The sequence below is a fragment of the Balaenoptera borealis genome (assembly GCF_965194805.1).
Source record: "Balaenoptera borealis genome assembly, chromosome: 3".
Taxonomy (NCBI): domain Eukaryota; kingdom Metazoa; phylum Chordata; class Mammalia; order Artiodactyla; family Balaenopteridae; genus Balaenoptera; species Balaenoptera borealis.
The window spans coordinates 93,164,108-93,190,033 of NC_138866.1; the positions used below are offsets into that span (position 1 = coordinate 93,164,108).

Here is a 25,926-nt window from a genome sequence, read left to right on the forward strand (position 1 = left end):
GCAACCAACCAAATAAATAAATAAATATTAAAAACAAAACAAAATGAAACAAGTATTAGAGTGTGTGTTGTAGGACATACCTTAACTTTTCAAAATCTATAAAACATTCCATGTGGGTGTCCTCTTCATGGAAGTTACAAGCTATCTTACTAGTTTAGTCAAGGACCTTGTGGCCATAAACTAATTCTATGTGTATAAATACAAGTTGAGACAATGGCATTGTGAGGTAGGAAAGGCAGGTATTTATCCTAATCTTAAAGAAATTATAAGACTTACCCCAAAGAATTCTAAGCTGGTGCTTTTTTCAATTATAGTAGTCTAACTTAATGTGCTAATCACCTCTTGTTAAATAAAGATGACACTACAACCACCCACAAGGTGGATATGAACTTTGAACGATTTATCTACTAACAGAATTACAGCCATCTACCCAAAGTATCTCTATTTTTGTTCATATGATCACTGACATGCATGCATGAGGGTGGATGACAGAGGGTAGTTTGTTGTAATAGGGCAAAGAAGAGCTAACTGCCTCATGAAGGGATCAATGCCATGACCATGACCTCAACAGGCAAGGGTTTCCCAACCCTCTTTAATTTCGAAGCAAACAAACAAACTTTACAGGAATACCAAGAACATTTAGGAAAAGAAGAAAGGGGTTTAACTTCAATGAAGAAATAATTCAAACATGATAGATTCTGGTATCTGATATTCTCTGTTCTAGGAATTTTACAGAAAGGTTAATCTTGATCCATTTAAATCTGAAATGAGTGCCCTCTTTCATTTCGTTAGGCCCATTTATATGCTGGAGAGAGTACTTTTTATCTGCAAAATCTCAGGACTCTTACTATAAATAGCTAATGTCAGTATCAAAATCTAGTACTTAAACAAGGGTTTTATCTTTCATGAAGGCGACTTTTGTGTAGATTTTGAAAACTCATGTTGAAATGCCGTTTTGATTTTCCCTGATGCCCTCCCATGCTTCTTGGTAGTTTTATCTTGAGTCACCAGAATTTTGGCATCAGATTGCAGTGGGGATGAGAACTGATGATGCAGCAGGTGAATAGTAAGAGGGTAGTAGTGGAAAAAACTTAGGACATCCTGACAAATTCAAGGCAACTTTTTGGCATGTAAAAGCTTTGATATATACAAGCAGTTCCCATCCAAAGTTAGGCAATGTCATAAGATAACTTGGTAACCAAGATATAAGCACATACCTGATAGCCATTACCTTTCCAGAACTTTTTCATTTCCTTACGTCTCCAAGCAACAACTGAGGCAGTAATAAGTGTGCAAGGTACTAAATAGAGGAGAGCAGGTTGCCCCTTTTTCATCAGCACCAGAACAACAAAGGTAAGTATCATACCGACGGCATAGGCTGCAAGAAGAATATCAAGTATCAGCAATTTCTATATGCTATCAAAGGTGGATTTTAACTCTGTCACTAAAGTACTGGTTTTCGAATATTTCTAAGGACGTTTTTGCCCTATGACTTCTTTTCATAATTTCATTATTTTCCTAGACAGTAGTTAGGAGACACATTCTACAGAGCTTTTGAAAACTTTGGAAACTGGTCAGTATTTTCATTATAATTATCCTAATCATTAATCATTGATAAAGATAATAATTCAAGGAAGCCTCAATTATCTGCCACTATTAAGGATGCTGAGTTGTTCCACATTTTAGGTAACTAAAATCTGTGCCTGTAGGTACTAAAGGTTGCTTTGAAAAATCTTCCTAATATTGATTATATACTTCCTGGTCTTCTTCAACAAGCACATACCAAATGTCATTTGATCTTTTATTAATGATTCAGGGTCTCATTATGAACACAGGATCTCAGAATATTGGAGCTAGAAGGGCATTTATGGACAATGCAGTCCACCTTCTTGCTTTAGAGATGAGATAATGGAGGACCAGTGAAGTTAAGTGAGTTGCCCAAAGTTACACAGCAGAGTTGACAGACCTATTATCTGTCTTTTCATTGAGTTATTTTATTCTATCACACTGATTGGTGCTGGACTCTAATATGTTAATGCCTTTTGGGAGTACTATACTTAATGGCCTCAGACTGCTTTTCTTATTTCTTTATAATTTCCCCTTTTTCATCCTTTCACTTACTTAGCTGTTCTTTCTTACTGTCAGGGTAACTATTTCTAGCAACACCGTTTTCTACCACTAATGTACACTTTTAATTTACTAGATTTAATTCCACTGTGGAATTGAAAACCTTGCTAGAACAGTATCTAAATGGCTCTAGTGCAGGCCATTTACCTAAGAATAAAGAACTTTGGTGTACAGACTTTGAGATATCTATTTGATATGTTCAGAAGCAGAAAAGTATTTTTTGGCTTACAGCCTGTTCCTGTCTGTTTTCGATAATAGAAATAAAAGGATGAGTGACAACTACCGCTGCTGTCCCAGGTGAAATGTTATTGTGCCATAAATTTATTTATATTAATATGTAATTATTATACCGTATTTTTAAAGATTTATTATTTATTTATTTATTTATTTAATTTATTTTTGGCTGCATCGGATCTCAGTTGGGGCACGTGGGATCTTCGTTGAGGCATGCAGGATCTTTCGTTGCAGCGTACGGGCTTCTCTCTAGCTGTGGTGTACGGGTTCTCTCTCTCTAGTTGTGGCACACGTGCTCCAGGGTACATGGGCTCTGTAGTTGTGGCATGTGGGCTCTGTAGTTTGCTGTATGCAGGCTCTCTAGCTGAGGTGAGTGAGCTCAGTAGTTGCGGCACGTGGGCTTAGTTGCCCCACAGCATGTGGGATCCTAGTTCCCTGACCAGGGATCGAACCCATGTCCCCTGCATTGGAAGGTGGATTCTTTAACAGTATAGGGACCACCAGGGAAGTCCCTATACTGTATTTTTAAAAAATCTAGTATTATAGAATTTATTGACTACTTACGTGCCATGTACTTTAATAAGCATTTTATGTGTAGAACCTAAAGTTTTTCTTTCACATATAATTTCCTTTTTAAACCTCAAAAACCTTGTGATATAGGTAGTAAAGTATAATTATCTTTTTGATGGAAAAAAACATGTCTGATTCATTAATGGTGAAGAATTAGAATCCAGGACTCCTTATTTTTAGACCTTTTCCTACAGACAGTACAATTCAATATAATAAAAAGAAAAAACAAAAACTTACCAACTGTGGAGGAAACATAGTATATAGAAGAACCAGCCTGAACATCAAATCTTCTACAGTATGCAATCAACAGGCCTAAAAAAACACTCTACATTATTTTCTTAAAACAACAACAGCAACACAAATTCAACTGTTAACTATGGCAATAGAACATGTTGTATTGTATCTAACCTTCATTTTTGCATCATTAGAACATTAAACTACCTCAAATTCTGGACAAAATTTTACATGCTGATGTTTTTAAACTTAATGCCATATATTAAACATTTTCCTAGGCCATTAAACAGTCTTTAAAGATATGATTTTTATTAGCTGCTTAATATTCCATGTCATGGAGAAATTTTTCTAGTATTTCTGTGGTATCAGTTGTAATGTCTCTTCTTTCACTTATAACTTTATTGATTTGGACCCTCTCTCTTTTTTTCTTCGTTAGTCTAGCTAAAGGTTTGTCAATGTTGTTTATCTTTTTAAAGATTCAACTCTTAGTTATGTTAATCTTTCCTATTATTTTCCTGTTCTCTATTTATTTTTGCTCTAATCTTTATTATTTTCTTCATTCTGCTAACTTTGGGCTTAGTTTGTTCTTCTTTTTCTAGTTCTTGTAGGTGTAAAGAAAGGTTGTTTATTTGAGATCTTTCTATTTTCTTGATGTATATGCTTATCAGTATAAACTTCTTAGAACTGCTTTTGCTGCATCCCATAAGTTTTGAAATGTTGTGCTTCTCTTTTCATTTGTCTCACAACACATTTTTACTTCTCTTTTAATATTTTCTTTGATCCACTGGTTGTTCAGGAGTGTGTGTTAATATCTATGTGTTTGTGAATTTTCCAGTTATCCTCCTGTTACTGATTTCTAGTTTCATACCACTGTGGTCAGAAAATATACTTGGTATGATTTCAATCTTCTTAAATTTGCTAAGATTTGTTCTGTGGCCTAACATATGATCTATCCTAGAAAACGTTCCCTGTGTGCTTCGGAAATATGTGTATTCTGCTGTTGTTGGATGGAATATTCTGTATATGTCTCTAGTCTATTTGGTCTCTAGTGTTGACAAAAATTTTTACATGTATCATCAAAAAAAAATGTATTGAAAGAGCATCAAGGAAGACAATTTCAAATTGTGAGCAAAGAATCTCTTTTCCAAGGAGAATAAAATAATTTGGAATTTTAATACAGAGAGTTCAAATGGCAATGAAATATAAGCTCTAATTTGTAAGCATGCAAGTATACAGGAAAAAAAACATTTTATTACCTATTTAAGAAATGTGTTGAACCTCTCCAAAGAAGAAATCTCAGACTGTATTTATTTGCTAAACACTATTATGAAACAGTAAGAATGACATTCAACTGCTTAAAAAAATCAGAAAATAATTTTACTATCTTTATTAGTTGTTTCCGTTAATTAGTTTTGGTCCTTACATAATTAATCAAATACGTTTCTTGGTAGTTCCTTGTTATTTTTTACTATATTTGCTGTTTAATCAATATTTCCATACATTAAAAACAGTGATACCCATCCCCCCAAATTAGAATTTAGCGTTTAGAATTAAGTCACATATTATCAAAAACTCTTCTTTTTCTGGGAAATATTTGTTAGTGACCTTCGACATTTACTTCAAGAATGCAGTATTTACATACGATCACACTATTTTCACCAATTCTATGCTATGTGCTTTTTATAGCACATGGTGTGGGATTGGTAAAGTTGGGGATAAGTTTAAAGATATTCAAGAAACCTTAAGTTTACTCAACAGAATGCTTTCCCTACTTTATCAATTATGTGAACAGAGACTCACTGAGCTAAGAGAGCGGCTACACTTGTCTTTGCCATCCAGCTCACACGGCAACACTTTTTGCTTATCTCTCTATCCAGCTTTACTATGTCAATGAAAGGGCTTTTTCAGAAGAGCCAGTACCCTTTACCCAGCCACAGGCAGTTAGTACATAAGGAGACTATAAGAAAAGTGAGGAAGGAAAAACTCTCAGCTGATTGAGAAACATTATTAATTATTTCTACACTATATTATTCCTGGGCTGGGATTAACTTTATTCTACAGGTAGCCCAGTGAGGAAAATAATGCAGAACTGCAATAACTGTCAGTGAAGACATGCTAGGAGAAGGTGATCAGTTTCCACCACATGCTGTATTTTTTTTGCATTATAGGGCCCTACAAGCTGTTGTTGTTCTACTATGTTTTCCTCTTGGTCATGACCTTGTTTAGTATTCCTAAACCACTTTTCCTAGAATATAACTATTATTTTATTATGATACATTTGGTAATATTAAATTCAACTTTTAAAAGGGGATTTGTTATATACTTTCTTGGGAAAGAAGGTCAAACTGATACTAGTTACTTCTTCTAAGACACTTTTTGAGCCATGGAAAATATACTTTGGTTGTTACTATTTGGGCTTTATCTTCTACCCCCCAGAACACTTTTTCTCCGTCTCTGTCTCTGTGGCTGATCCCAGCTCTAGCTATAGCCAGAAATACTTAATACAGAGTAGGTAACTTTTAACATTTGACATTTGATACTATAGATTTGACAATGTTAAACCATCGGTATATTTCCACTCAAATTGTTACAATCACTTACCTGGTACAATAATGTCTCCAAAACCCAATATTGAAACTGGCATGAGGCACACACTCATTACTGAGAAATAGGCCAGCTTTGGTACTCTGATGACTACTGGTAACTGTAATTACAAAAAAAAAAAAGAGGCCACCAATAAACCTCTTAGGAATCTTTACCTATATCATTAGAAATGGAAGGATTGATATTAGAATAATTGTTTTAACATTTGAGAATTAACATTTTAGAAAAGCTTAGAATCAGAGAACATAAATTAGGCATATATATACTCTGAATTTATAGAAAGCTTGAAAGAAATAGATATGTAGTTTTGGAAAAACAAAACCCAACACACATGTAGGGTTAACAGTATTAATCCAGTATCCATATCTAACCTTTTTCTCTTTCCTTTTTACCAAATATAGGACTCAGGCCTTGAAACTTTTTTTTTTTTTTTTTTGGCAATCTGGATTTTTTTTCCCCAAAGAAGAGTCTTGTCTCAGAGGGTATGATTTAAAGTCCAATGAACATATCTGAAATACAATCCTTACTTTCTCATGGGGAGCTGAGGGTTGAGCAGTGGCTTCCACCAAGTTTCCATCATTCTAGGATGAAACCCAAGTCAATAGGTATTTAATAATTTAGAATAACTAATAAAAGGGCTATATTTTGTGAGAAATAAAGTTTTACAATACCTTAACATGCACTACGTGACCAATGAATTACACAAGAAGGCAAAATTATTAACTGGATACACACACATACACTGGCAGCCATTTGTATTTAATTGCCATCCCTACCTTTTCATTATTTCCAAAAGGTCCGGCTGCAAGTTCAACCATGATACTCTCACCATTCTAAAATTGAGAAGAAAGGTGAAAGAAATTGTTCAATCACTTAAAGGGAACAATCTGCCAGTGTTCAAGAAAGATTTGACCCCATGGCTTATGGCCTACTGTAAGCTGATGAAAAATGGGTTGTAGACTGATTTTTTCCTAAAACGGTCTCTGTAGATAGCAAAAATTGGAGTCATCTAAAACAAATTTCATCTAGCATGCTGTTCCACTTTATCAGAGCTCAACAATTATCAGAAACTTACAGATAAGCCACACAAAGATTATTCAATTGAGTTTAGCACTGATTTATGCTGACAACTAATATCTAGCATTTCTAATGGGTTATAAATTTTAAGCGCTTTTAATTACATGATGTCATATACTATGTGCCCTTAGTCATTCTTAGCAATAACAATGAACAGAGACACAAGAAATATTGCAATTTTTTATATTTAGATTTGTAATAAATATTGGTAACTTTATTTACATTGGACCTTCCGACTACTCACCACAATAACAATGAAGCCAAACTTGAAAAGACCCAGCCCTAAAGAACTTGAGAACATTTCTCTATCCTGACTCCTGTCCAGTTTCGGCCCTGCCTACTTTTTATGCACCAATCAAAACATTAACCTTAGCCGAAGTTTTTCTTTGTGTATGCCTAAGGTCTTTTTATGTGGGCTGTGTTTATTAAAAAGTTATTTCCTGACAGCCAAATCTACTGGGGGGAGGGAAAACATTTAGATGTAGCTAAGACTGCATGAGCACCCATCTTACACTTCACATTATGATAAATACATGCCCCAAATAGGTAGTGGGAAGATAAATAAATGCTGAATTTTAGGAAAATTTGATTGATTAGCTATACTATTTGCCATGTGGGTGGGGTGCATAGGAGAAATTACTTGAGTATTTTTAAGAAGACTTAAAAATATGTTTAAGACTCACTGATACCTGAGCTGAGTAGAAAGAAGGATAAAATCCTTAGCTATAGAAATCTTTTCCTCATGTTAAGCTTCGGGTTACAGAAGGGTTAAATCACAGGAGTTTATGAAAATAAACTAATATTAAATACAGTTCTTTACAGCAAACTCCCATGATATGATTCAATTTCCAGATAGAGTTCACGTTGGTTCATTTTTGAATTGTTATTTAAAACATTTAACTGAAGACCATTATTGACATCCTCTTATACATTCAAAGATATCTATCTGAGTAACTACTATTTGCAAGATACTATACCTAGTATGGTGGTAGATGAAAAAAAAAATGAAGACAAGCTCTTATTACCTGTACTTCTATGGCTACCTGCCCTGCCAACTCATTAGCAGTCTACTAATACCAGGGTCAAGAACATGTTTAGAATGTCTAATATTTAATCCTTGAAATTTTCAGTGATAACCACAAAAATCAGAAATCACGTATCTAATTTTCATTTTGAGTTGCCTAACAAACAATCCAGACTGAGAAGAAGGTGTTAAGGTAAATCTACAACAGTGAACGCTAAAGAGCACTTCAATCTTTTCCAGTGGATCAGATTACTAGAAATCACATTCCTAGTCACTGGGAACAAAGAAGGAAAAAAAGAAGATGAAAAATTCCCTACGCACAGAAGAAAGAAGACTCAAAGACATCTTTATTATTACCATATACCTTTTTTTTTATGGATGTTTGCAGTTTTTTTTTTAACATCTTTATTGGAGTATAATTGCTTTACAATGGTGTGTTAGTTTCCGCTTTATAACAAAGTGAATCAGTTATACATATACATATGTTCCCATATCTCTTTCCTCTTGCATCTCCCTCCCTCCTACCCTCCCTATCCCACCCCTCTAGGTGGTCACAAAGCACCGAGCTGATCTCCCTGTGCTATGCGGCTGCTTCCCACTAGCTATCTATTTTACGTTTGATAGCGTATATATGTCCATGCCACTCTCTCACTTTGTCACAGCTTACCTTTCCCCCTCCCCATATCCTCAAGTCCATTCTCTAGTAGGTCTGTGTCTTTATTCCCGTCTTGCCCCTAGGTTCTTCATGACCTTTTTTTTTTTCTTCTTAGACTCCATATATATGTGTTAGCATACGGTATTTGTTTTTCTCTTTCTGACTTACTTCACTCTGTATGACAGACTCTAGGTCCATCCACCTCACTACAAATAACTCAATTTCGTTTCTTTTTATGGCTGAGTAATGTTCCATTATATATGTGCCACATCTTCTTTATCCATTCATCTGCTGATGGACACTTAGGTTGAACAGTATGGAGGTTCATTAAAAAACTAAAAATAGAACTACCATATGACCCAGCAATCCCACTACTGGGCATATACCCTGAGAAAACCAGAACTCAAAAAGAGTCATGTACCAAAATGTTCATTGCAGCTCTATTTACAATAGCCAGGACATGGAACCATATACCCTTAAAATACTAAAACTTTTTATGTGTAGCGAATGGACATAGTTTGCTGGCAGACATGTTTGGCATTTATAAAGTGATACTAGTGTTAAAACAGAATGGAAAAATTATTTGTTAAAGAGTTTAGTTAGGGGCTTCCCTGGTGATGCAGTGGTTAAGAATCTGCCTGCCAATGCAGGGGACACGGGTTCGAGCCCTGGTCCGGGAAGATCCCACATGCCGTGGAGCAACTAAGCCTGTGTGCCACAACTACTGAGCCTGCGCTCTAGAGCCTGCGTGCCACAACTAGTAAGCCCACGTGCTGCATCTACTGAAGCCTGCACGCTCTAGAGCCTGTGCTCTCCAACAAGAGAAGATACCGCAATAAGAAGCCCGTGCACCACAATGAACAGTAGCCCCCACTCGCCGCATCTACAGAAAGCCCGCGCACAGCAACGAAGACCCAATGCAGCCAAAAATAAATAAAGAGAGAGTTTAGTTATAGTTTATAGCTATGCCCACTGTGCAATATATGTATCATATGGTATGACTACGCATTGACTTATGGAAATGGCTTTGTAGAGAGAGTGCTTTACTTTCATTATGAGATCTCTGATGGAGTGACTTATAGAAACATTTTTTTTTAACCAAATAAATTGACACAAGCTAGAACAGCTTTGGATAGAACTTTAAAATATGCGTTAGTAAATTAACAATTTTTGTTATAATCCATAATACTAGTGCTATGCTTTTTTAGGTTACTATTGCAAATGAAGTCAGTGAGCCAGATGGCTCATCATTAAAGCATGGAAATGTGCTAATGTTTTGGGACAGTTAACTACATTCGTTACCTAGTTGCAATTTTAGCTCCCCAATGGAGCACATGTTTGTCTTATGCCATTATAGCAAATATCAGAAATGCAGAGATTTCACAGATAGTAGGGGCTAAAGAATAAAGAACTACTAGGGAAAAAATCAGTGATTATAATATCAAACACTAAATATATGAGAGTGACAAAGGATAATGAAATGATATAAAGTTACAAAGCAAGACTCAAAGTGGGGAAAGTGGAAGAATTAAGCAATAATTAATAATATGTTCATGAGACAGGAATAGGCACAAGGTAGAAAAACTGGGCAACGAAGGACTACCACACTCATCCAACACCTCTCCCTTATTCTAAGAACAGCACCAGGATTTTATTGAGGAGCTAGTGGTAAAGCTGGGAAGAGATGACCTATTTTTTTTTTTAATTTACTTTCATTTATTCCAAGGATATTTATTGATCACTTATGAGGGTCAAAACACATGAGAAAAGTAAAAATACAAATATGAGGACAAATATAATTTATAAGTGAAGGGACTATTATTTGTGTTACAATAATTACTTTCAAATTCATTCATAGCAGAATTTATTAAGATTTAAAACGTGACAAGTGATTCCAGATTTTTGATCAGTCAACATTCGACAGATATTTGAGTGCTATGATTCTAACCTCATGGGAAAAGCCAGTCTGAGATAATGAACAGATGGACAGAAGCAGAAAGGAAGAGCATGTGCCCCTGAGTCTAGTTTCTCCTGAGGCCAGGCCCACCCTGGCCTTTGCACATGTCCTGGGTAGATGGGACCTCTTTCATATAGAAAGGTTAGGTCACATGTCCTGGGTAGATGGGACCTCTTTCATATAGAAAGGTTAGGTTGGGTTCTGGCGGTGGCAACCAAAAGAATCCTACTGATGGAAAGAGAGGATGGAATGCTAGCAATACTCCCTCACCTAACTGATTAGGAAACTGAGGGCTAAGTGACTAGCAGCCCAGGGTTATAAAGTTACAGACCTACACTTTAGGTCTTCAGACTTTCAGTGTGGTGCTCTTTCTTAGTCTCACACTAGGGTTACAGAAATGAAAGTAGCAATGACACTTTTTTATTCTTTTTGCTGTCTGTATTCTCTATAGCATATATTTATTGGTTTACAATAAGAAGAAAAGTTACTTTAAAATGGGTAGGAAGAAAATTTATAGATATTCTCATGTTTACATCAATCAGGACAGACTTTTTTATTTAGCAGAATGGCTTAAAGGCTTAAAAATATCCTCTATTAAAAGGCCAATTTCAATGATAATTCTCTTAAGAGAATTAAAACTCAGTCAGTGGTAAACATCTGCAAAATCAATACGCTAAGAGCATGTTTAAGACTCTCATCTTTTAGCATGTTTCTCATGGATTTCAAAAATATCATACCTTTGTGATGAATGGTGTTATGAAAACAAAAAATACATCATAGAGGAGAAGAAGGCTTAGAAGTATCACACATGACTGTTGAAGAAAGAGACAAATTTAAAGGTCAAACTTCCCATATCTAAATTAAGAGATATTATTTTACAAATACAAATAAACATGTAACATACATTTGAACACTTTTTAAAGGCATTTAATGTTATTACTATTTGTAGTTTTATTCTACAAATCACATTCAAACTTTTATCTGCTTTAAGTCATTCTTTAAAAAAAAAATCACTGAAGGACTTCCCTGGTGGTCCAGTGGTTAAGACTCCGCGCTCCCAATGCAGCGGGCCTGGGTTCAACCCCTGGTCAGGGAACTAGATCCCACATGCATGCCGCAACTAAGAGTTTGCATGCCACAACTAAGGAGCTGGTGAGCCGCAGCTAAGGAGCCCGCCGGCCGCAACTAAGGAGCACACATGCCGCAACCAAGGAGCAGGCAAGCTGCAACTAAGGAGCCCATGAGCTGCAACTAAGGAGCTGCCTGCCGCAACTAAGGAGCCCACACACAAAAAAATCACTGAATCGAAGAAATGTTCTTCCCTGATATTTAGTCTTGCACAGATTATATGAATTTGGCATATTATATGAATGATTAAAAATATTTTACCTAGCAAATCAGTGGTTGCTTGGGGTTGGGGATTAGGATTGACTGCTAAAGGGCATGATAGAGCTTTTGAAAAGATAAGGAATATTCTCTAATTGATTGGGATGGTGGTTACAAAGTTACATATTTGTAAAATTTCAACAATCTGTACACTTGAAATGGGTGCATTTAATTATATGTAAATTATACCTTAATAAAGTTGTTTTAAAAAGAAAAAAATTATTTTAGCTAGCAAAGTAGTATACTTTACCTTGAAGTTGGGTAGCTTCAGTGTTTTAATTAAATTCAGACAGAAAGCAATCCCTAAGATATCCTGTAAAATCCAAGCCCACCTAAAATCAAAAGAAATTACTCTATTGTTTTACTCAGTTATTTTTAAATGGAACATTTCAAAAGAAACAGATCACTAAAGTAATACTGTTCAATTGCTATGATATGAGTATTCAATTATTAAGCAGCAATTATAACAACAGAAAAACCTCTTATATTCTCCATATTTAGTAATTTACTGTCCTAGTAGAATAATGAATACTACTACTACACTAAGAAAAAGTTGAAAGGCTACCTCAGAAGAATGTATATCAGACATAAGTGCATATTTATCCTTAATCTTTGAATTTATACATGTCTCTTTTAAGAAAGGTAGCTCATAACAAAGGACATTGATGTTAATATACATCCAGATAGCTAAAACATAAAAGAAATGAGAGCTATACAACATACTCTAGCAGAAACTGACAACTGACATGAATAATTATCAATTGATTATCATATCTGAAGCTGCTTAAAATTGTATGAGCTTTGCTCCCAAACTTTAGGCTGTTAAATCCTTTTGGGTATTAATAATTTTATTAATAAACTGTTAAATTTTTTTTTCTGGTTATTCTTCCTGCAAATGGACAGATACCTGTATATTTTCTGATATTTCCTTTCTCACATGAAAGGCAGCATACTCTAGATATTCTTTCATATTTTGCTTTTTTCACTTAAAAATATATCCTGGAAATCACTGCATATTAATTCAGAGAGATCTTCATTCTTTACAGCTGCATTGCACTCCATTGTGTGGCTATACCATAATTAAGTACATTTTTGAAGCGTATTTCAGCTTAGATGTTTAAATCCTAATTCATTATTTCCTTCTCTAGACAACCTCAAATCCATTAGCACAAGATCTGTTTATTTAAGAATATATTTAGCATGTTTCAAGACTATGATGTTCTGGGATAAAAGCCAAAAAAATCCATAATAATCATAATGAACAATTATCAAGGCAAGATATAAAATAATCCATCCTTAGACTAATCTAAAAGCAAAACAATGAGTATTCATACCTATCTTCATTTCGAAATACAGCCCAAACAACAGCTATTGCTATGCACAGTCCAGAGAGAAAAATAAGTCTCACTTCAATGCTTTTGCCACGACACATAATCCTAAAAGAGAGATTGAAATAGGTTAATTTACCCTGTAGATGAAACACAATGTTCAGTTAATGTGACAAATCAATGTTAGCCACAGTGACAAGAAAACTTTTTAAATATCAATTTAAAAGTCTTGATTTTAAGTACAACAAATGATACATAATAAAATATTTATCAGTTCAGTAGAACTATGATGATGAAAATGCTTTATATCTGTGCTGTCCAATACTGTAGCCACTAGCAACATGTGGTTATTTAGCACTTGAAATGTGGATAATGGGCAACTGAATTTTTAATTTTATTATTTTAATTATTTTAAATTAAAATAGCGACATGCATATTGGACTGCACAGGTTTAAAATAACGCTCCTATTTTTCCTTGCATTATTTTAAATTACAAAAACCAACATTATAGGCTTCCTCATAAGAGATACATACATGCATTGTCCACATGGTATCTTCTGAATTAGTGCAGCAAGACAGTTGTACAGACTCATCGCTGATGCTATGCAGAAAATTGCTATCATAACATAAACTAGAAAAAAAAAGACACTAAATTATATGAGAACAGAAAGAAACATGATAAGAAAATATTTATACAATCAATATTAATTCTTTAGCTTTTTTACTGGATCATAATACTTTCAATGCAGAGACCATACCATAATCTGAATTGGTTACTAAACTGAAAATATTTAGATCTTGAGCTTTAAGGGTGGGTATTTTATGTGTTGTTTTAGTTCCATTACACACTGGTAGGATTTCTTTAGGGGCTGAAGCTGGCTCCACATTTTCTTTCTTTTTTAAAAAATTTACTATTTTTTTTTTTTATTGAACTATAGTTGATTTACAATATTGTATTAGTTTCAGGTGTGCAGCTTCAGATTCTTTTCCATTATAGGTTATTACAAGATATTAAATATAGTTCCCTGTGCTATACAGTAAATCCTTGTTTATCTTTTTAATATATAGTGGTGTGTATCTGTTAATCCCATACTCCTAATTTATCCCTCCCCCTTCCCTTTCCCCTTTGGTAACCATAAGTTTCTTTTCTATGTCTGTGAGCCTGTTTCTGATTTGTAAATAAGTTGATTTGTATTATGCTTTAGATTCCACATATGTGATATCATATAATATTAGTCTTTCTGTCTTACTTCACTTAGCATGACAATCTCTAGGTCCATCCATGTTACTGCAAATGGCATTATTTCATTCTTTTTAATGGCTGAATAATATTACACTGTGTGTGTGTGTGTGTGTGTGTGTGTGTGTGTGTGTGTGTGTGTGTGTATACATATATATACCACATCTTCTTTATCTATTCATCTATAGATGGGTACTTAGGTTGCTTTCATAATTTGGCTATCGTAAATAATGCTGCAATGAACATAGGGGTGCATATATCTTTTCTAATTAGGTTTTTGTTCTCTTAGAATAAATACCCAGAAGTGGAATTGCTGGATCATATGGTAGCTCTAATTTTAGTTTTTAAGGAACCTCCATACTGTTTTCATAGTGGCTGCACCAATTTACATTCCCACCAACAGTGTAGGAGGGTTTCCTTTTCTCCACACCCTCTCCAACATTTATTTGTAGACTTTTTGAAGATGGCCACTCTGACAGGTGTGAGATGAAACCTCATTGTAGTTTTGATTTGCATTTTTCTAATAATTAGCGATGTTGAGCATCTTCTCAAGTGCCTATTGACCATCTGTATGTCTTCTTTGGAGAAATGTCTATTTAGGTCTTCTGCCCATTTTTGGATTGGGTTGTCTGTTTTTTTGATATTGAGTTGTATGAGCTGTTTGTGTATTTTGGATATTAACCCCTTGTTGGTTGCATCTTTTGCAAATATTTTCTCCCAGTCCATAGGTTGTCTTTTCATTTTGTTTATGGTTTCCTTTGCTGTGCAAAAGCTTGTAAGTTTGATTAGGTCCCATTTGTTTATTTTTGCTTTTATTTCTTTTGCGCTCGGAGACTGATTTAAGAAAATATTGCTACGATTTATGTCAGTGGCTCTGCATTTTCTATCATTCAATGATTCAAACTCACATGTTTGTTAAAGACATCTATAAAGTGAGTTGTAGACATTTGTGAGTATTTAATTTAAATGTAACGAATGGAGCAATTAATAAAACATTATAAATGCTTTTTAAATTGCAGCTTAAGGATGAGAACTGACACCTACCTTAGACGTTAATCATGATGTCTATATTTTCCTATGGTGGAATTTATCTCTAACAACTTTATATGTGGTAAAACTAAATCCACTTAAACAAACCTCTTTGTCTAGATACCATACTAAGGTAGTTAAAATTCACAAATGTTTTTTTATATTAGCTATACTTATTTGAGAATTATTTAAAATTAAAAACATTTGATCTCACTATTGTTAAAAAGGGGGAGAAATTATTGTACTCTAAAAGTGTTCGTTTTCTGAACTTTCTCAAAATTTCACAATGGAAATACAAATTTTAACTGAATTTTGCAAATTCCACTAGATTTCAGAAAACTATAACTCTGTTTTGTATGTGAGAAAAGAGAGTAAACTAGAGACAGTAAATAAGGGATAGACACTTTCTAATTGGTGATCTTGGACAAATTATTTTTTCGTTTCCTTATTATTCGTTATTGTTATTATTGGATATATATGGTAATCTGAGTAGTAAGATTGACAGTCAAAGATTGCCAAGTTGAGTTTGGTTAGTCATCCACCAAAGGTCTCCAACCCAACATTTAAAACTCTGGTGGAAATCATGCTCTGGAGGCCCTAAGAGAGTTTTAAGGTGTCGCATTCAATGTCATACTATACCTAAGAAAATGATTTGACATGAGAAAGAATTTGGTTAATATAACTATCTTTAGCTACTTTCTTGAGTATGACAACATAAAATGGTAAGGAGAACCTTAGCAATTTAGTACATTGAACATATTAAGAAATGGCAGCAATTTTAGCCATAACAAACCATTTGAAAGTATATTAAATCTTGCAATATCACACACCCTTGTCAGAGTCATAATTAAATCCCATGTCCTAGGATAACCATGAGGTTAAATTGATCTTCCTCCTACATTGAAAATTACAGTTATAAGCAGGGTTAACTTTTTAAATAAGGATGAGTTTAAGGAAATTCCTTACCAAAAATGAACACATGCTTTAGGGTGAGGTAGAAAAATCTCTTTTTTCTGTCATAGACCACTATATATATCAACTGAGGATCAGACACAAACAATTGAAAGTTGAGAATTAAATCAGAAAAATTAGCTGTACAATGACGACCTAATACAAATATCACCCTGGTATCCACTCTCCCAGCAACATATTGAAATATGAGTGATATTCAAAGAAAAAATTTTCTAATTGGAAATATATGTCCTAAGTATAGTTTTAAAACTGCTGCCATAGGACAGGAGAAATTGAACAATAAGCTGAAACTAACCTTGGGGCCTCAGTTTTCTAGTCCAGAAACTTACACTAATATTCTCTAAATAAGCATTGTAGCCTGTGGTGGTTTTTACAAAGGTTTTAAATTCTCATCAGGCACACTCTCTTTTTCCCTGGGCTCCCTCCTCTATTTGCTATATGTTGGCCACAAATAGCAAATTTCCATCCTATCAGACCACTAAGAAGACTGGCCAGGGGATGGGCAAGCCATTATCCTACCTTCTTAAAGGAAAAAGTATAATTTATTCTCTAGACCACAGGCAAGTACCTGTGTGTTTTTAGATGTAGTATGATCTTAAATGTTTATATAAGTAAAACAAAACTGGAGCAATACAACATCTTGGTTTGCAAAATGACAAAAAGAACAAACCACACTTTGGGGGTAAGCACAAGCAATAAATTCGTAATTTGAATAATCTTCTATTTCATATAACTATGTATAGCCACCAAGAAATCCTTAGTCTGCTGCTTAGATACTGGCCTATTATGCTTTAACTGCAGAGAGGGAAACTTAGGGGCCATAGCAATTCTTTCAAGTCATCCATGAAGAAGTGTTCTTATTTCAAGACACAGTATATTTTTTTCCTTTTTTTTTTTTTTAAATTGGGGTATAGTTGCTTTACAATGTTGTGCTAGCTTCTGCTGTACAGTGAAGTGAATCGGCTATACGTATACATACATCCCCTCTTTTTTGGATTTCTTTCCTATCTAGGTCACCACAGAGCATTAGTAGAGTTCTCTGTGCTATACAGTAGGTTCTCATTAGTTATCTATTTTATACATATTAGTGTATATATGTCAATCCCAATCTCCCAATTCATCCCATCCTCCCTTCCCACCTTGGTGTCCATACGTTTGTTCTCTACATCTGTAGGACACACTACTTTTTAATTTTTACTATTTAAAAATTGTTTTCTTTTTAAAAAAATTTTTTATTGGGGTATAGTTGTTTTAAAATGTTGTGTTAGTTTCTACTGTACAGCAAAGTGAGGTAGAGTTCCCTGTGCTATACAGCAGGTTCTTATTAGTCATCTATTTTATACATACTAGTGCATATATGTCAATCCCAATCTCCCAATTCACCCCATCCTCCCTTCCCACTTTGGTGTCCATACGTTTGTTCTCTACATCTGTAGGACACACTATTTTTAAATTTTCACTATTTTTAAAATTTTTTTCTTTTCTTTTTTTAAAATTTTTTTATTGGGGTATAGTTGTTTTAAAATGTTGTGTTAGTTTCTACTGCACAGCAAAGTGAAGTAGAGTTCCCTGTGCTATACAGCAGGTTCTTACTAGTTATCTATTTTATACATATTAGTGCATATATGTCAATCCCAATCTCCCAATTCATCCCATCCTCCCTTCCCACCTTGGTGTCCATACGTTTGTTCTCTACATCTGTAGGACACACTATTTTTTAATTTTTACTATTTAAAAATTTTTTTTCTTTTCTTTTTTTAAAATTTTTTTATTGGGGTATAGTTGTTTTAAAATGTTGTGTTAGTTTCTACTGCACAGCAAAGTGAAGTAGAGTTCCCTGTGCTATACAGCAGGTTCTTATTAGTCATCTATTTTATACATAGTAGTGCATACATGTCAATCCCAACCTCCCAGTTCATCCCACCACTACCCCCACACCGGACACAGTATTTTTTTAATTGGAATATTTTTTTCTTATCCCAAAGTAATAGGGGCCTAACACTTCTGACAGTTTAAAAAGTTCATATCACTCTTTAACTATTCACTTAAGTTCTCCAGGTAGAATGCCTTAAAGGAAAAGATGAATCTGGCAAAGTAAATAAAAAGATGTATGCTAAAAGTAGTAAATATAAAATATGATTTCTTACCCAACCATTTGTAGAAGAAATAAAGTAAGACCATCATAATACAGCAGATGACCACAAATATTACAACTGTTAGAGGACTAAAAGTAAAATATTCTTCCTTCTTTTTCCTCATTTCTCTATCTTCAGTGTTTGTCACTGCCTTCATGCTTTCCCTGCATAAACATAAACAGGAACTTCAGCAAATCTCTGCCAAGTATAGCTATTTTAAAAATCTATCTCTAACACCAACTTAGATTTGTTTCTGATTACAAAGTAATATACTTAAAAATTACACACCGAAAAGAAATATTTAATCTAGAAAGTAAAAACTCCCTATAATTCTACCCTCAAGAGTTGATCTGTTATTAACCACTAACTTTTGAAATAAAATTTTTTTCTGGAGGCATAATTGTTGAAACAGATGACATTTATTACATAAACAAATTAATGTTTATATTATCTAATTTGGAAACTACATTGACATAATAAGTTTCAAATGATAACCAATTCTTTTTATACACTTAATATTACCAACTTGTAGATAGGAAAGTACTTTTAAAATTAGCTTCTCGTCAATGTAAAACACTAAATTCTTCTCTCAGTCAACTCAGTATTTTCTATATGTCTGTTCAGTGCTCACTGACATATTATGAAGGATTCAAAAGGAGTTCAAGACATAGCTTTGTCCTACCTTGATATAAGATAGCAAAATAGTTTCTAATTCTCCCAACAACCTTGCTGGGTCACACAGCTAATAAAAGGCAGACACAGGAGTTGAAGAGGAAAGGGTCACAAGCTTCTTCTGTTGAGCAGTCAGTCTCTGTTCTGTCACCTAATTGTCTCTTCCCAGTTATATGGAACCCACTACGTACTTTTCCAGCTCCAGTTCCTTCAACTCTGGTCTACTAAATTCTGTTCCCTTTTCGTATATCCTGACCCTTTTCATCAGGTCCGGGCTCAATACAAACTTTAGGTTAAAAAAAGATTTATCTCTATGAAACTGTACATTTGCCAAACTGCTTATTTACCAACATGCCACTTTCTTATTAGAAAACTGTAGATTGGGATGGTTACTATTCTAAGCATCTGTGACTCTAGGGAGGCTGCCTGGGAAAAGAGCTGGGAGAGGGTTTGGGGAGAGACACACAGTACCTCCCTGAAACTGTAGAGCTGGATGACAGGGTATTAACAAAAGTTTCAATGAAAGTAGTATCTGAGTGGGAAAACATGCCAACCTTTGGTATCTATCATTGCAAACAGATTCATTTAAAGACATTTCTATCACAAAACATATATAAGCCATAATAATCAAAGAGTCATATATTCATAGTCAGTGTACTAAAAAGCACCAGGCAATTTCTTGAAGGAAAACATATACTAGATTTATATCATGTTAAAATAATACAATTCACCTTTTTAAAAAATTGTACTCTTAAATCAGCTCAAGAGCCACATGCAATGGGAAGCTAAGCTTTCTTTCCTGCCATCTTGAGTTTATGATGAGAACCAGTTATAAGAAGGACTCATTATAATAGACTTTAACTCTCTACTGAAAAGTCTTTATACAGAATCAAGGCATTTTTCCCTTTTGCAAAAAGTACCTCTTTCATTTGGCAGGGTAATTCTGGGTTATGAGATCCTGTTCTGATAAATTTTCCATTCCCTAAGCCTTATTCTCTTTTCCCTTTTCTTTCAGGCTAACTCTCTTTACTTGCTAAATAACAGTCCTTGTGTTATTTTTTAAATTAAGATATAATTGACATAACATCATATTAGTTTCAGATGTATGACACGATTTGATATTTGTATACACTGCAAAATGATCACCACATTAAGTCTAGTTCACATCCATCACCACACAGTTAAAACATTTTTTTTTCTTGTGATGAGAACTTTTAAGAACTACTTTCTTAGTAACTTTCAAATATGCAGTACAGTATTATTAACTATAGTCACCATGCTGTACATTACATCCCCAGGACTTATTTATTTTATAACTGGATGTTTGTACCTTTTAAGCACCTTCACCCATTTTGCCCCCTCCCCACCTCCCCACCTCTGGTAACCACCAATCTGTTCTCTGCTCTATGAGTTCTTTTTTTTTTTTTTTAAGATTCCACACATAAATGAGATCATTTGGTATTTCTTTGTCTGACTTATTTCACTTAGCATAATGCCATCAAAATCCAGCCATGTTGTTGCGAACAGTCCTTATGTCCTCAATAATTCTACTTTTTAAGAAACTTTCTCCATTTTATTACTGATTCATACTCTCTTTCTCTATACTGTCACCCCACCACCACCAACACACACACTTAGTTCTTTCTATCTTTATCCTGCTCTTAGAATCAGCCTCCTCAATTTCACAATCCATAATCCTGCAGGTAAAGGACATCTCCTCTCCCAACCTGGCTACTGAAGGCAACACATTCTTTGTTTTTGCCCATCATGTTTTATGAATAAAACAACTTATACGTGCTGCTCTCCCACCTCCAATTTTCTTGAGGAGGAACCTGCCCTGACATGTATATGAAGCTTGCCTTGTTAACTCAAAGTGTGGTCCATGGGCCAGTTTGTCAAAAATGCAGAGTCTCAGCACGCATCCCAAGCCTACTAAATCTGAATTTTTAAAAATTTTAATGAGCTCTCAAGACAGTTTGTATGCACATTACAGTTTGAGAAGCACTACTCTAGAGAAGAAACAATTTACATAATAATGTAAGTATAGTGAAGATGTATATTAAATGGAAAAACATTTTCAATGAATCAGTAGCTTTTGGGAAATTATTTATAAAGTTTCACCATATGATCTAGAAAATGATTTTGGAGATCTTACATACTATGCTTTATAAAGATTAATAATGAAGAAAAATAATGCTTACTCATGTGAAATCATGTGACTAATACATGCTGAAATGTGTTTTCCAAATATGTAAAATATTTTAAGCTCAATACTCTAGGAATCTACACTTGTTAAACCCTAGACTTCTCTCTTGATGAAAGTCAATCAAATTTTAGTACTTTAAGAAATTACAAATAAGCTTATTAACTTCGGCTAGCATCAAGTAAGCCCTTTTTAATGGAATCTATAGATCAATTCCCAAGTGAATATATCGTCCTTTATGCATAAAATAATATGCTCCGAGCACAATTTTTTACTCAGAGTTATAAATATGAACTGATCCTTCTAAACTACATTGCTGGGACTTTCCTGGTGGTCCAGTGGTAAAGAATCTGCCTTATAATGCAGGGAATGCGGGTTCGATCCCTGGTCAGGGAACTAAGATCCCAAATGCCGCGGGGCAACTAAGCCTGTGTGCCACAACTACTGAGCTCACGCACCACAACTAGAGCCCGCATGCCGCAAACTACAGAGCCCATGTGCTCTGGAGCCTCTGTGCCACAACTAGAGAGAAGCCTGTGCCCCAACAAGAGATCCCGCATGGCTCAACGAAGATCCCACGTGCCACAACTAAGACCCGATGCAGCCAAAAATAAATTAAATAAATAAATAATAAATAAATCTTTAAAAAAATAAACTACATTGCTTGTTTTAGTCTATAGCCAAAGGTACGTAACTGTAAGAAGACTGGGCCTAGGTTGTTATTAAATAGAGAAATCTAAATTTCACATACATTTGGCATTTCTGTATTTAAATTAAAATATGGACATGTTTAATTAATATCCTTAGAATTCCTAAAGCATTAAATAGAATGATGAGGTCACATTGTAATGACTCAACTCAGGAGGAGCTGAAAAACTTCCCACCTTCTCTGTTTATTTTCTTCCAGTCTAAATAAATAGGCACATTAGAATGTTAACTATCTCCACCTTTTCTGGGAGAGGTAATTAAACATTTTAATTTAAGAGTCTTTGGTGAAATTTCAATGTTTCCTTGCCAGCAGAAGAACAAGAGGAACCTATGACTCCCTTCTTCTCAGTGAAAAGTTAAAGACCTGTATGAGGACAAACCTGCAATCTAATCGTCAGCACTATATTCTAAGAACAAGCAGAACTTTAAGTGTTGTTACACGATAAAATGATTAACAAACAATTTTTAACCATTTATCTTAAAAACAATGAAGTTTAATTAAGCTTACAATTCAATTAGCCCACTCCAGTATCCTCCTAATGCCACAGTGAACACAGCAATTACAAAAATAACCACCATAGTATAGTCAAAGTTAGGCCACGATGGAGAATACATTTTCACAGTAATGTTATCTCCGAGAGTCTGAAAGGCAAAATAACAGTTAATACACTGGAATTAGTTTTCTTTTTACTATAGCATATGGCAGCAATATTCCAATTTCATTCTGGAATGGACACTATACATAAGATAGCCAAGAATAACAGAACTGTTTTGACAACATGATATATAGTCTCTTGTCAAAATTATGAGGCTATGCTTTGGTTTATTAAATCTTGAAAGTGCAATGTTCTACACAATCACATTTTGTTCAAGGATTTAAAGTTAAATGATACAACACAAAGATTTTTAAAGAGGTCAAAGTAAAGAAATATCCCTTCTAAAGTCAGGACTCTGAAACACCTTGTGCTCAATGGGGGGTGAATACTTTCCAAATAAAAACTTGATAGGCCTTTATAACTTCTTGTTAGCAAATGGAACATATATAATAATTTAAATTAAATATCATGGTTAAAAGTAAAAAGTTGTACTATTTATAAACTTTATCTAATATATAATTACTAATTTACCTGCTTCATATCTTTAAAGTCTTTGTGGTTTATAAATGCAATCAGTATTTTCACATCATGAAATTCAGATTTGTTCCCTGAGGGAGGAAACTAAAAGAAAAAAACATACTGTGAAGACTTATGAACTACTAGTGTATTTACAGAATAAAATACAAGTTATTCATTAAATACAAACATTACATCTTTTTAAAGTTATAAAACGAAGTTTCATGTGTTCTTAATGTTATAGTAAGAGTTCTCAAACTGGAATCCTTTTAGCATAAACTTAAACTGATACTTTACACACACATACACACACACACATTCCTAACATAGTCTTGTCTACTTTAGGAATGGAAAAGAAACAAAATTTTCCAATTAAACACCTATCATAACCAGAATGTTTATTTAAAAAGAATCCTACCATCAGATTATTCAAAACTCAGCCCCTATACCACACACAAAGAAGATAGTTCAATTCCTGTGAAATTTGATATCATGAACTCAAAAGAAGTTATTATAGTTTTATAACTTACGAGGACACTGTTATTGGCAACCAACAATGCTTCAGCACCTCCTGTTTGTGCAATTCTGGCTTTTTCAAGAAAATGGCAGGTTCCCCACTGTACCACAACTGCTTTGTTCTTTATTCCATCAGGAGGAATATCAGAAAGGTTGCACAGTGGTGTGGTAGTCAGATTCATCAAACTAATGGAAGTCTGGAAAGAAGAAATGTCTTTAATATTATAAATATCATATTTCCCCCTAAAAGCATTCAATGGCAAAGTGTCAACATTGGTTTAATACAAGATTCTTTTTTTTTTTTTAATTTTATTTATTTATTTATTTTTGGCTGTGTTGGGTCTTCATTGCTGCAAGTGGGCTTTCTCTAGTTGTGGTGAGCGGGGGCTACTCTTCATTGCGGTGCGTGGGCTTCTCATTATGGTGGCTTCTCTTGTTGCGGAGCACAGGCTCTAGTCACGCGGGCTTCAGTAGTTGTGGCACGTGGGCTCAGTAGTTGTGGCTCGCGTGGCTCGCGTGGCTCGCGGGCTCTAGAGCGCAGGCTCAGTAGTTGTGGAGCACAGGCTTAGGTGCTCTGTGGCATGCGGGATCTTCCCAGACCAGGGCTCGAACCCGTGTCCTCTGCATTGGCAGGTGGATTCTTAACCACTGTGCCACCAGGGAAGTCCCAAGGTTCTTTTAAATTAGAAATATTTGATGACAATCAGGCTTTGAGGCAAGTATTTTTAAATTCTCTAACTTGCTTTTCTCACACAGAGAAATACTTAAGCAAAAGCAATAAATATTTATTAATCATAATATAACTAGTTTACATGCTAAAACATAATAATCACTCATTCTTACCATTCAATATTTTTATGTTTATAAATAAACAGAAGCTGTGATTTACTTACTGCATTTTCTAGGGTACTTGGAAGAGCTGTCCAATAAGGGTTATATAGCATGCAGTAGTCCTTAGATGGTGAAGGCATGTCATTTCCAGATGCATGCAGGATTGCTTCCTGAGCAGCTGTCTAGGACACAAACAATAATTTTCACGGTGGCAATAATTCGGCTTGCCAAGAACTAAGGATTTTAATAAAGCTATTTATATACAGGTTTGACCACATTTCCTTAAGGGGGAAGGTCCTCCAATAAATTGATTTCTTCTTATTTGAGGAAATGGTAAAACTGTACATGGTTGCCCAGAACACATTCTTTAAGGAAGGTAAGTCACTTTCTTACAGGCCCTTGTTATAAGGGCCATATCCCAGGGAGGAATCTTGTTATGATTTTATAAGTTCAATACTCCCTTTACAGTCTGAAACTTTATTTCCCAATCTCTTATGAGTTATTATTCCATTGTTCATATTCTATAAAAGAAAATGCACTTGAAGTCCCTCAACCTATATTACCTTCCATATTCTACGAGTAACTAGAGCAAAAAAAAAAAAAGGTATCATTATTTCTAAGTTCTATCTTTGGAAGAGAACCAGAGAAACTGGAAATCTCAAGTTTTCAAGACCCTGCAACTGCCTATTCCAAAAGACCAGTCTAGAGTTTAGAGTGGAAAAAGAAGATATAGAAAAATGTTCTTTCCTTTTGCCTCATTTCTCACTACCTAGAAAAGAGAGACAAGAGGTAAGAAGTGACTAAAAAGAATATCCATTGTACATGGGGGTGGGGAGTGGGAGTGGAGCCTATGATATGAAGAAACAGCCTCAGATAACTAGAATACCACTCCACATCCCAATTCCCTTCAAACTTCGATCAGTCCAGATCCTTCCTCTCTCCTCCTTTGAGAAAATCTTACTCTACAACATAAGGGAGAAAAATAATTGTTTGGCAGATAAAGATGTTGTTCTACTAAGTCTCTGCCACTAAAGCATACATTAGATCGAGCTACAGGAAACTGCTGATATTTGACCATTTTTGATCTATAAAATTGTTTATTACCTAGAAGTCAATCTAAATGTCTAAGAAGTACAGAAATGCTCTAATCCATGCTCTCCTACAAGAAATCTCCCTTGAACATTTGAGATTAGAAAACTTTCTAGCATACTTGGGACTTTATTAGCTTATGGATCTAAGCAAGTATAGGGAATTCTTGAAACATGCCATCAGATATTTACATAAAGTAATTACATAAGGAAACTACTTCTGG

The 25,926-nt window shown here is 34.6% G+C and overlaps 1 protein-coding gene across 6 annotated transcripts in view; it reads right to left on the bottom strand.

The window, feature by feature from the left end:
* Positions 1–25,926, bottom strand: part of SPPL2A (signal peptide peptidase like 2A) — a 52,999-nt gene that overhangs the window by 10,698 nt on the left and 16,375 nt on the right. For 2 of the 6 annotated variants that reach the window (XM_082387928.1, XM_082387931.1), the window contains 14 exons: positions 24,677–24,792; positions 23,798–23,980; positions 23,283–23,372; positions 22,664–22,797; positions 18,585–18,736; positions 13,731–13,827; positions 13,203–13,304; positions 12,119–12,200; positions 11,220–11,294; positions 6,546–6,602; positions 6,297–6,350; positions 5,767–5,869; positions 3,169–3,243; positions 1,218–1,378 (listed from right to left, as the gene is read on the bottom strand). In XM_082387928.1, coding sequence (XP_082244054.1) covers positions 1,218–1,378; positions 3,169–3,243; positions 5,767–5,869; positions 6,297–6,350; positions 6,546–6,602; positions 11,220–11,294; positions 12,119–12,200; positions 13,203–13,304; positions 13,731–13,827; positions 18,585–18,736; positions 22,664–22,797; positions 23,283–23,372; positions 23,798–23,980; positions 24,677–24,792 — 1,481 coding nt within the window. Of the gene's footprint in view, positions 1–1,217; positions 1,379–3,168; positions 3,244–4,421; positions 4,487–5,766; positions 5,870–6,296; positions 6,351–6,545; positions 6,603–11,219; positions 11,295–12,118; positions 12,201–13,202; positions 13,305–13,730; positions 13,828–18,584; positions 18,737–22,663; positions 22,798–23,282; positions 23,373–23,797; positions 23,981–24,676; positions 24,797–25,926 lie in introns of those variants that run through there. The other 4 variants (XM_082387930.1, XM_082387927.1, XR_014243396.1 and 1 more) reach the window with 4 other exon arrangements.